At 24.1% G+C, this 13258-nt stretch overlaps 3 protein-coding genes across 3 annotated transcripts; 1 reads left to right on the forward strand and 2 right to left on the reverse strand.

The window, feature by feature from the left end:
- Positions 1 to 155: 155 nt before the first annotated feature.
- Positions 156 to 4145, reverse strand: PY17X_1016300 (ATP-dependent DNA helicase RecQ; the record flags this gene model as incomplete). Its single annotated transcript, XM_723906.1, has 1 exon — positions 156 to 4145. The coding sequence occupies one exon, from the start codon at positions 4143 to 4145 to the stop codon at positions 156 to 158; it is 3990 nt and encodes a 1329-aa protein (XP_728999.1).
- A 1422-nt stretch (positions 4146 to 5567) lies between these two features.
- Positions 5568 to 9859, reverse strand: PY17X_1016400 (coatomer subunit beta; the record flags this gene model as incomplete). Its single annotated transcript, XM_723907.1, has 3 exons — positions 5568 to 5636; positions 5821 to 6136; positions 6384 to 9859. 3 exons carry the CDS (start codon positions 9857 to 9859, stop codon positions 5568 to 5570), a joined length of 3861 nt encoding a protein of 1286 aa, XP_729000.1.
- Positions 9860 to 12013: 2154 nt separating this feature from the next.
- PY17X_1016500 (mitochondrial ribosomal protein L15 precursor, putative) lies at positions 12014 to 13057 on the forward strand (the record flags this gene model as incomplete). Its single annotated transcript, XM_723908.1, has 1 exon — positions 12014 to 13057. The coding sequence occupies one exon, from the start codon at positions 12014 to 12016 to the stop codon at positions 13055 to 13057; it is 1044 nt and encodes a 347-aa protein (XP_729001.1).
- Between the last annotated feature and the right edge of the window lie 201 nt (positions 13058 to 13258).

Raw genomic sequence — 13258 nt, forward strand, 5'->3', positions numbered from 1 at the left:
TGATAAAATATAAAGAAAAACAAAAGTGGTTGTTAACAAACTGAAACAAATTTAAAAAATCAAAATGTGTGCATACATATATATATATATGTGATCAATTTTTTTCCATGCACAAAGATATTTTCATCCTTTATTTATATTTTTTAAATAACCTTTTAAAGCTTCCTTTTTTTTAATTCCCTAAACGATTGCACATCGTTCATATTTGTTTGATGCAAAAATGCATCTTGTTCATAATTTTGTTTATCATCATATGCAAATGATTCTATTAAATTAAATTTTTTTTTTTTTTCGTATCCAACTTCAACTAAGTTACCATCAAATTTATTGATTTCTATATCTTTTATAAAAGGAATATTATTTTCTTTTTTTGGGTCGAGATTATCAAAATTATTATTTTTTCTATTATCGGTGCTATTTTCACAATATATATTTTTATTTCGTGACTCAAAACTAATTTTATTATTATTTGAAGTATTATCATTATATACAAAATCTGAAAAATTTAATTTATCTTTTTTTGATTCTTTATTTATCTTGTTTATTTTTGTATCCTTATCAAATTGGTAAACTTGATTTATAAATGGAAAATCATTAGATGCAAATTCATTTAATTTTTGTTTAAATATCTCATTTTGTTCTTGTTGTAAATTATTTGATTTATTTTTATCAAAATTAAATTCACCATATGCTCTATCATTATTAGTCAATTTGTTCATGTCCTTATGACACGTTTGTTTATTTCTTTCTAACTTATTGTTCGAAACGTTAGTATATATATCAGATTTACCAAGCTTTCCCAGTGTTTTATCAAAATTGTCATTAAATTTGCTATCAAAATTGTGATTAAATTTGCTATCAAAATTGCTATCAGGGGTTCTATACATAGATGCCGGTTTTGCTTCTTCTTCTCGATACTTGAATTGGTCTAAAGCATTATAATTGATGGTATTCATACGAGTTCTATTTTCATGGGCTCTACCATTTTCATGGGTTCTACTATTTTCATGGGGTCTACCATTTTCATGGGTTCTAAAACCACTCGCGGGCTCATTTATAGAAGCAGTTGCTCGAATATTCGAAGCATTAAAATTGTTAAATTTGGAACTTCTATGATCATATGATTCATTTTTTCTAATATAATTTGCTTTATTATAATTCATTTGATTATTTGATATATATTCAGAATTCTCAAATTTTGAAATTTCTGAATGTCCATTTTTATCATTATCATTGTTATTATCATAAGTAAACGATTCTAACAAATTAGTGACAGATGTCAAGTTAGACACTCTTGTTGATCCGAATTCAGATGTACTACCACGATCATTTAGACCCATTCTATATCCAGACTCACCTTTTCTATCATTATTTTCATTTATCAAATTTATGTTTGTATCCAAATCATGTAATAAACAAAAGCCTCTAATTCCAGATGCTAATTTTTCTAAAAAGGTATTTGAACATATAGGTGAAATGTTATATACATGTTTTCGAATTAGATGCACTTGTGTTATTCTTTTGTTACATATATCTTTTAATGGTTGATCAGATATTAATTGAAAAGGTGGAATATTTTGATTTCTTGCTTCTAACATTCGGGTTCTTAATAAAATTCTCATTAATGATTCTTTAATTTGATCATCTGTTAATTTTATTTCTTTATATTCACTTTCTCTAACAAATTTATTTTTATTAATATTAAAATATTCATATTTATTTTCTGATAAATTTATTATTCCATTTTTATTTTTTTCATTTTTTAAAATAATTGGATTATCCTCTCCTTCTTTATATTTAAATGCATCTATATTTATAGTACTAGAAATATGTCTTTCGATATTTGAATCTTCTTTAATATATTTCGATTTATTTTTTACAGAATATGACCCAACATTAAATGTGGTATGATCATCTTTGTTATTTTCCGAAGTCTCAAATGTTGAATTTTTTTGATCATAGTCAGAATAATTAAATTCGCCATTTTTTCCACCATTTTTTCCACCACCTTTTGCACCGTTTTTTGCACCGTTTTTCCCACCCCTTTTTGCACCGTTTTTTGCGCCTTTTTTTTTTTTTTCATGCATTACATTGTCTGATAAAAAGAAGGGTAGTGGAATTATATATTTTCGATCGCTATTTATAAAATTTTCTCCTTTTTTTGTAATTCCAATACTTATATAGCCCATATCATTAGAATAATTTAGAAGCTCTTCTACAAATTGATCGTTTCTACAAACTTTTATAAAAGCAGACCACCAAGCAGCTGATTTATGTTTTCCTTCCCCATATTCTTTTATATTATGATATCCTTTTTTTATAATATTAGATTCAGAACTTTTAATTAATATTTTACATATTGTTGATATTCCTGTTTTACCATTCAAAGAAGTTACACAATTTAATAATATTTTTAATTCGTTTGTTAAATCTGAAATATTATCTAAAATATTTGGTACTGATAAAAGTGAGATCATTCCTCCTTCTCTCTCATCTTTATTTTCATTTATACATATAACATTTTCATATTTATACATTTTATTTGTATCATCTATTTCATTAGTTAAGCTAAAAACTGAATCTTCGATTTTATTTGGAATGGAAATAAAATCGTTTTCATTTTTTCCGTTAGCCCCATTTGTGATACTAATTTTTTTTTCCAAAATTTTTTTATTTTTTTTTATAGCATTTATATAATAAGCACAATTATCACATTTATAACATAAAAACATATCATATTTCTGAATGTAAAAACATACACCTTTATTGTTTACATTATCAAATATATTTATATCTAATGATTTTATAGGATGCTCATCAAAATAGTCATAAATTTTTTTTCTTCGACAAATTGTAGAATAAGCATAATCTGATGATTGTGTAAACATGTTAATAATATGTTGAACCCTTTTAAAATTTTTTTCCATCATATGATTTGCTACATTTTCTCTTAAAATTAAATTTTTTGATTTAGACTCTTCATTTATATGAAAAAATAATATAGCTTCAGCATCTCCTCCATCTCTCCCTGCTCTACCAACTTGTTGTACATATGCTTCTAAAGATCTTGAAAACCCATAATGTATAATTCTTCGAATATCTGGTTTATCTATACCCATTCCAAAAGCAACTGTAGCAATAACTATCTGTATTTCATCTTTTAAAAACATTTCATGAGCTTCTCTTTTTTCTTCATTTGATAAATCAGCATGATACATTTTTACTAATAAACCACGTTCATGTAAAAAATTATAAATATTTTCACAATCTTTTTTTGAATTAACATAAATCAATGTTGAATTATATGGACATATTTTAGAGTTGTCTATAAATTTCCTAGTACGTTCATTAGATTTATATGGAGGAATATCTAAAATATTTTTTAAATCATCATATATATCTGTTTTTTCAAGGACCTTATAAAATATATTAGTTTTGTTAACACTACTTCTTTTTATTAAACATTTATTTAAACTAAAATTTAAATTTTTGAGAATATCACTTTGAACTGCTTTAGTACATGTAGCAGTTAAACACATAAATGGAATGTCATTTAAAATTGTTCTTAATTCATTTAGCTTTCTATAAGAGGGTCTAAAATCATGACCCCATTCAGACATACAATGTACCTCATCAATTGCTACTAATAATATTTTATTTTTTAATAACATAAATAAATTTTTATTATTTAATGCATATTCAGGGCTACAATAAACAATATTATATAATCCTTGTTTTATTTCAGATAATATTTTTTGGTTATTTTTTTTTTGTCCACTTCCTAAAAATACAGATGATATTTTTTTCCTATTTAAATTATCTACTTGATCTTTCATTAATGATATTAATGGAGATATAACTATTGTTAATTTATTTTTATATTCATCCATTATAGATGGTATTTGATAACATAATGATTTTCCCATACCAGTTGCCATAACTAAAAAACTATCTTTTTTGTGAAATACAGCATGTACAGCTTCAATTTGAAAATGTTTTAAATTTTTATAACCAAAATATTTTTTTTGAGCTTCTTCCATTTTTACTCTCATTTCTTCAATTGAGTAATTTACTATTTTCATTTTATTTTCCACATTATCTTCTGAACCACTTCCATTTTTCCGGATATTTATATATTTCAGCATTCTGTTCCCAAAGCATTCAATTTGTATGTCCAAAAAAAAAAAAAAAAAAAAAAAAAAAAAAATATTAACGTAGCTAGCCAAAAATCTATATTATATATTTTTGAAGGGAAAACTAAAGTTGTGTGTGTGTATCTTTGCCCTTATCATATTGTTTAATTTATTGATTTATAAAATTTTAGTTTATTTCAATTCATTTATTAGTCCTTATATTATTAGGGATATGAAATGTAGCCAATAGAAATGATCAACTTAATAATTTAAAATGACATAAACTTGTTTTTTAATTTGGAATTTTGTAAATAAAATGAACAAAAAAAATATTTGACATAATTGGAGTAGATAGTTTAGATCAAGCTATCAAACAAATTATAATTTAAATAATACATAACAAACATTTATGTATAAACAAAGTAAAAATTTAATAATATAAAATTAGAGAAATAAATGTTGATAAGCATGTGTTTTGGATATATTATATTATTCATGTACACATACACATACGGAAAAAATGAAAACATTTTCAAAAAAAAATTAATATAAAATAATTCGATAATAATATGAATAAATTCTTTTATTGTTTTGCATATATTTTTCTCATTCTGCTTTATTTTTTTTTATTTTTTATTTTCTTAAATTTGTAGCTTAAAAAAAAACAAACTTAATATATACACACTAATTAAATCCGCTATAGCTATATGCAGACGTCTCATATGTTAAATTATTCTGGTCCTGTTTTATTTATTATAAACAATTAATATAGTTTTCTTTAAATGTGAATGCTTTTTTATTTTTGTTTCAAAAAATAATAGCACTCTTTCTATATCGTTAGTTTCTATGCTTTATCCCTTTTATTTTTTTTTTAATTTTTTTAAAATTTTTAAAAATTTTTTTTAAATTTATTTTATTTTTATTTTATTTTTATTTATGTTATGGTCAATATATTCGTAAACACTCTCTTAAAACGATGCTACATTGTTGCATCAAATAAATGGGATTAAATATAAGGACATAGTGAATGAATAAGTAGCGAAAATGTATAGCATATTATATGAACACGTAATATTTTTTAACATAAAAAAGGCATATTATATGAACACGTAATATTTTTTAGCATAAAAAGGCATATTATATGAACACGTAATATTTTTTAGCATAAAAAGGCATATTATATGAACACGTAATATTTTTTAACATAAAAAAGGCATATTATATGAACACGTAATATTTTTTAAGCATAAAAAATATAATGGTGAAATGTGTGCAATTGGATGTATTTTTGTTAGACATTTTTATATTTAAAATATTTTTTTCATTCTTTGGATTTCCATGCTCCCACAAACGAGTTCATCACACATGCAATAAAGTAGGACAATATATGTCTCTACATTTATAAGTAAAAATAAAATATAAATAAAAAAACGGTTATTGCAATTCAGTATTTATTCCAGATTGTATCAACGTTATCTTGTCTCCTAAGCTAAGTGCTATGCCCTGCAAAAAAGAAAATGCACCGAAATGAAGAAGCAATGAAGAAGCAATGAAGAAGCAATGAAGAAGCAATGAAGAAGCAATGAAGAAGCAATAAATAAACAGTGACAAACGAACAAAGCAAAGGGCAACATGAGCAGCTCCGAAACTTTGGGGAAGAGCGCTATAATTGACAAAGTTGGCATACCTGGGTTCTACTTCGAACGCGTATACTCCCTGTTAATTTTCCATCTGAATTTTTCTGAACGGAAAAGTTAGCCAAAGAATCTTCTCCAAATATACTTCGGGAAAATAAATTCACAGAAAAAAAAGCTGAATTGTTTACTAATGATTTAAAATCCTCTAAAGTTGAAATATAAGATATGTATACATCTATAGGAGTTATATTTTCATTCTCTCCTACATTTTTCATTTCGTGTTCATAATATTCTAAAGGCATAAACCTCTCCACTATTGTCATGTTTGTGTGCTTTATAATTAGCTTCAGCAATTCGAAGGCGTCACTGAAAATGGGGAAAGGCAAACAAATGAGAAGCAATCGAACAAACAAAATGAAAAGCAGCCAAATGAGAAGCAGCCAAATGAGAAACAAAGTTAGCGATGTGAAAAGCAGCCAAATGAGAAGCAGGCGAATGAAAAGCAGCCAAATGAAAAGCAGCCAAATGAAAAGCAGGCGAATGAAAAGCAGGCGAATGAAAAGCAGCCAAATGAGAAGCAGGCGAACAAGGGCAGAGCAAGTTCGGTGCGTACCTAATCGACGTGTTGACATTAATTTTGTTTTCCCATTCAAACTCTGACCACATAATGCGGAACAAGTGAGACGATACAAAAGAAGCGGTAATATAGTCATTCATATTGATGTTGATTTCATTTAAAACGATATAATATTTTTGAGGATCATTTTTTTTTTCGAAAAAAACATATCCAAAAATAGTTCCTGTTTCTGTAGTATGAACCTTTATAGTGGTTCTGAATTTTTTTTTTTCATTTGGAGCTAAATTAAATTGTGGTATTTTATCTATTGGTTTTAAATTATTATGTGTAGATAAATTAATAAATATATTTTGTAAATATATACCTGATTGGTTATATATATAAAATTCAAGTATTAAATTTATACTTGAAATTATTGGGAATATTTCGATAAATATATCATCAGCAATACTAGTTATTGGTTGAGATTTATGCAATTTAGATAAAAATAATGAAGAATAATTATCTTGATTTATAATAGGATATTTAAATTCATTATAATCATATAATATATCATTTTTTAAGGAATATTTTAACTTCATTTGTTCAAAATTTTCATTTTTTGTTACAATTTCATCATCAAGCATATTTAACACATTCTTGTTTTCTTTTAAAATTCTAAAATTAATTATGCTATCTACATTTTCCATTTCGTTGTCACTAATTAATGATATATTGTCACCTTCTTCGTTATTTATATTATCATCTTCTATAGTTTCTATTTTTCGACAATTTTTAGAACTAGATCCATATAAGCTACAATATTTATCTTCCTCCTTTTTTATAAAATCGTGATAATATTTATCTCCATTAATAAACGTTTCTATAAATTTCTTCGTTTCATTATCTATATTTTTGATTCCCACTTTTAGTTTTAAAAATATGTTAAGACATTGTGTTATCCTTATAACATTACTGTCATTTTCATATACGCTAGTTACAGATTTTATATTTTTTTGGGTTGTATATTTTATTATGCTTGACAAAATGTGAATCGACTTATTTCTGAACACGTTCAAGTTTTTTAACATCAAGTTGGGGTCGTAATTTTGTTCGTGATTTTCCTCACGTTTTTCTTCGCATTTTTCCCCACATTTTCCCCCACATTTTTCCCCACATTTTCCCCCACATTTTTCCCCACATTTTCCCCCACATTTTTCCCCACATTTTCCCCCACATTTTTCCCCACATTTTTGTTCGTCAATGTTACTCGCCAAGCGAATAAAATTAAAAACGTCATCCGCATTTGATAGTAATCGAAGATACAACTTTGTTATGCACACACATAAAACGGATAATAATAAATCATCGTTTTCACAAAATAAATTATATAAAAATTGATTTAAAGACGAATTATTGTTTGCAGAAAATTTCGCACCATTTTTATTTGAGTCAGATAAATTTATAGGATTCTTATTTGGGGTAGTTGCAAAAGCTTCAGTAGCATATGTACCATCTTCTAAAATAACAGTTTTAGTTTGTATGTTTTGAAAATATGGTGTTGTATTATTATCTGTAATATTATTTGATATTTCATTATAATTAAAAAATTTATTTTTTTTCAATTTCTCGTTAAATAGTTTATTAACAACATCTGACTCTTCCATATTATTATTTAAAAAATAAGACATTTGTTCATATAATATATTTATAAAATTTAAAATCATTTTATTTTTATTCATATATTGACCTACTATCCATAAAAATATACGTAATATTGTTGTTTCTTTTATTTCAAACATATTTTCTATAATCTTCTCAAGTATATTATTTTGCAATACACTATTATTTGCTAACTTTTTTATACAAATAGCTGATTCATAATTTATATTTTTTTCTTGCGTATTTGCATAAATAAAAAGCAAATCAACTATACATATACAATCTGTAGTATACATATTACATATATGCTGTAAAAATTTAATCAAAATTTTTTTATAATTTCCAGAATCAATAACATTTGATAATATGTTGTTATTATTATATGCATTATTAAAACCTTCTAAATTTGAAACCTTTGTAGATCCTCCACCATGTTCTTCATCTTTTGTTATCGGAACTATTTTATTCGGATCATTATTGGGGATATTACCTCGAGATATTAGCTCCTTTGAGTTATAAATAAATTCCTCGTTTAGTTTTAATAATTCTTTTTTAATAACATTTAAAACTAAATGTACATTTTTTTTTGTTAATATATGTAAAACTAAATTTAAAATTTTGATTTTTATGTCTTTTGATGGAAAATTTAAACTTCGCAATAAATCCATTATATAATTTCCAAGAATATGTTTCCATTTACACATGATGTAATATAATTTATCAATAACTATTAGTTTTATGTTATTATCATGTTGACTTATTAATAATTTTATAAAACATTCACTTGCTGTTTTAACACTTATTGTAGAATTGCTAATATATAATAAACAACATGATCCTTCATATAATACACTATTACTAACATTTTTATTTAACATATTTAATAAAATATTTATTACATTATTTTTATATGGCATATAATCATTTTGATTCAATTTTTTATTTTTAAATCGAATTTCTTCACTTTTAAAATTTAATATATTATTATCATTACTATTTTGTGCATAACCAGATAAATCATTTTGGGAATAATCAAATTCATTTTCATCATCTTCACAATAATCATCATCTTTTTCTGAATCATATTGACTACATATATCATCATCCATATCTTTATTTCCATTTATTTTTAAACATGAATCATCAAAAATCTGAGGAATAAATAATTTTTTAAAAAGTTGAATAACTTCTAACAACATAACATCTGCTGTATCATATAATTGATCATTTAATGAAAGAATATATTTTAGTGTCGTTAATGGGTCGATATCAATTAACATAGATAGTGCACTACGTTTTGTAGATATATCAGTTTCTAAAAATAATATTTTCTCGACCTCTTTAACTGCATTTGGTATAACATCTATTCCATGATTTTTAATAATTGTATGAATACAACTAATTGCATTTTTTCTTACATAACTATGTGAATGATTTAAATTTTTTGTAATTGCTTCAATTAAAGGATCTAAAATTTTTAAATATTTTATTTTACTTAATAATCGTAATGTTGATCCTCTCACATATTCATTTGGTGATATTAAATCGTTTCTCAAAGCATTACATACTAATATCATTTCTTCTTTTAAATTTCCATCATTGTTACATTTATCTACAACCTCAAAAAATATATGACACATTTTTTTTAATCTATGATCTTTATGTGGTACTATAAATCGAATAACATACATTAGTAGGTTCCCATATGGTTCTCCTTGTATTATATTAAAAATAAGATTTTCCATCCCTTCAATTTTATTGTCTACATTTTGGCTTTCTAACTTTTTCTGTATTTCACTCACTGAAGGAATCTCACAATTGTCTGTACATATATACAGAGTGCAGTTGTTTTCAAGATCTAACGTCCCCATCTTTTCAGCACCTTTTCAGCACTTTCCAGCACACTTTCAACACACTTTTTTGTCCAGTTTTTTTTTCTAGCTTTTTTTTTTCTAGCTTTTTTTTCTAGCTTTTTTTTCTAGCTTTTTTTTTCTAGCTTTTTTTTTCCAGCTTTTTTTTCTAGCTTTTTTTCCAGCTTTTTTTTACCCTTTTTTTTCTTCCAGTTTTGCCGCCTAAAACCGAAGCGCGTACAATTGGGTAGCAAGCCCCTTTGTAGTTATTCACGAAATGTGTAAAATGAAAAATATGGAAAAGATAATTATATCGGAAAATTATAACACGTTCAGCACTATATATGTGTGGAATTGCAATTATGCAAAAAATGTAACTTTTTTGTATATTTATTTGTATCTTCTTTTTTTAATATATCATATTCAAGCAATACATGCTTATTCCTATCCACCAACATGTAATCATGTAAAATGAAATAACAGAATAAAAAGAGTTAAATGTTATAAGGTTTGTGTAAATGGTTAAACATTTCCAAAATAATATACATGTAAAAAATTAGGGCAATAAAATATATAAAAAAAAGAATACATACTACTTTTAAACACTTGAGGTGTAAATAAATACATTAAAATTATATATATATGTGCATATGTGCGGCGTATTTACAAAGGTATGTACAATATGTCTGTTTTAAGGAACCTTTATTTGTTTATTTTATAATTAAAAAATAAAAATAAATAAAAATTCACATAAAAGAAATTGCTAATATACATACAAAATTGTTCACAATTTTTTTAATAAAAAATCGTAAGCGTCAAACAAAACGCTTCACATATAAGCTTCACATATAAGCTTCATATATAACGCTTCATATATAACGCTTCATATATAACGCTTCATATATAACGCTTCATATATATGCTTTATATATAACGCTTCATAGTATGTTTGTGACAAACATATACTTTTATATGTATATAGTGAATGAATAAAATAAATCATATAACAGTTCTTACATAAATAAAAATTTCAATTGTATTTGTTACGAACTTAGTCAAGCTTCCTCAAATGTGAAACGTTATAAAGATAGGAAAAAATAAGAAAAAATAAAAAAAATAAGAAAAAATAAGAAAAAATAAGAAAAAAATAATAATAAAATAATAAAAAAAATAATAAAAAAAATAATAACAATATAATAACAAAATAATAAAAAAAATAGTAAAAAAATAGTAACAAAATGTATACAACGAAAGTGATTAAAAATAAAGAAATAATTATTATAAAAATATGGATATGCAATAATATATATTATGCGTATGTAACAACATTGGGCATTAGGTGTTAAAAATTTTTTTTTCTCAATAAAATATAAATAGTGTATATATATATTTTTTTATGTACTTAGGAAAAATGCACTTTTAGAAAAATTATCCCTTTTGCCTTAAGATGATAGAAAACATAAAAAAATACAAAAAATTTCCATAACTCATTTTAAGCAATATTTTTAATTTATTTTTTTTTGTAAAGATTATAAATTTTAGAATTACAAATACATTCTTTGAAAAAAAATAAAATAACACAATATACACCTATACATTTTGTAGGTCAGTTTTTCTATGCTTTTTGAAAGGCCTGAAAAATTAACACTATTTATTTTTTGTGAAAATTGTTCTCATTATATATATATATATATATATATTATATAGGATAAAACTGAAACAATACATTGTATTTTAATTAAAATCTGCATATCTATTTTGTGTATAAATGGGATTATCGTTATATACTATTATGGTGAATTGTTAATTTTTGTAAAAAAATATGAACGTTAATAATTTTGTAAAAAAATATGAAAATAATTTTGCAAAAAATATGAATGTTAATAATTTTGTAAAAAAATATGAAAATAATTTTGCAAAAAATATGAATGTTAATAATTTTTGAAAAAAAACGTAGGCTTAAAATTAAACCAAGTTCCTTTGCACACACATATATACAACATTTTTATAAACTGAAAACAACATATTAGTGATAAGATTTTAAAAGGAACACATATATATACGCATTTAATAAATAATGCAATATATTAAGCATAATAAATATGCATACAATATGTTTAGTAATTAAGAGAGGAATAAAAAAGTGAAAATAATTTTTTTTTTTTTTTGTCAAATATGTTAAAAAATGGTAAATTGGCTAGTTGTGTTATAAGACAAATATTTAGCGTGAAATTTATGCCTACGTGTAGGTATATTAGTATTGAAAAAAATGATAACAAAACAATCGAAATAAATGATAAAAATAATAAATCAAATTTCAATTTAAATAATTTAAAAATAGGAAAACATTTTAGAGAAATGTTTCATGATGGTGAAGAAAAAAATTTTGAAAGTCACCCATTCAATCGAAGATTTGCTTATAGTAAAAAAAGTTTATTTCCTATTGAGCCACGAAATTTAAGAACATTAGGATTAAATAGACAAAGAAAAAAAAAAAGAGGAAGAGGAGATAAATGTCCAGGAAAAGGTATAAGAGATAAGCATAAACATCGAAAATCTGGAAAACCAAATAGTCGAACTTTTGAAAGTGGAAGAACCCCATTATATAGAAGATTACCAAAATGGCCTGAGGCATGGTTAAGTAGACAAAAAAAACAATATGAATTTTTAAATTTATCGAAATTAAGATATTTTATAGAAAAGGGCAGATTAGATACTAGATTTCCAATAACACAAAGACATTTATATGATTCAAAATGTGTAAGAGTAAAAAACGGAGTTAAACTATTTAATATTAATGATTATCCATTTCCATATAAAATAAATATTGAAGTAGCAAATGCTGACCAATCTTCAATTGATACAATTAAAAAAGTTGGTGGGTCTATTACTATAATTTATATGGAACGTGTTAATTTAAGAGCCCATATAAAACCATACAAATTTGAAATATTACCAAAAACTGCACGACCCAATTTAGATTCTATACATTTTTTAGAGAAAATGAAAAGTAGAGGATGTATAGTTAAATATATTAAGCCCTTATGGTTAATAGAGGAAGAAAAAAGAATTATAAATGAATTAACAGAAATTGAAGAGTGTTCAAAATTATCTAATAATGAATATACTTTTGAAAATAAAGATTCTGATCAAGAAAAAAGAGAAAAATTACTCCAAAAATACAGACTCCAAAATACAAAAATAGCACAAAATAATTAAGGGGTACTTATCATTTTCCCACAAAATGGGAGTGAAATTTTTTGCAAAAATATAATTTTTTTTTTTTTATAATGTGTTAACTTTTTTGATATAAATATAATATACGTTTTGTACGTAAAAACAAAAAAATAAAAAAAGTACAAAGAAAAGGCTATATAAAAAAAATAAAAAAAATAAAAAAAATAAAAAAAATAAAAATAC

This window comes from Plasmodium yoelii (genome assembly GCF_900002385.2).
Source record: "Plasmodium yoelii strain 17X genome assembly, chromosome: 10".
NCBI classification, from domain to species: Eukaryota; Apicomplexa; class Aconoidasida; order Haemosporida; family Plasmodiidae; genus Plasmodium; species Plasmodium yoelii.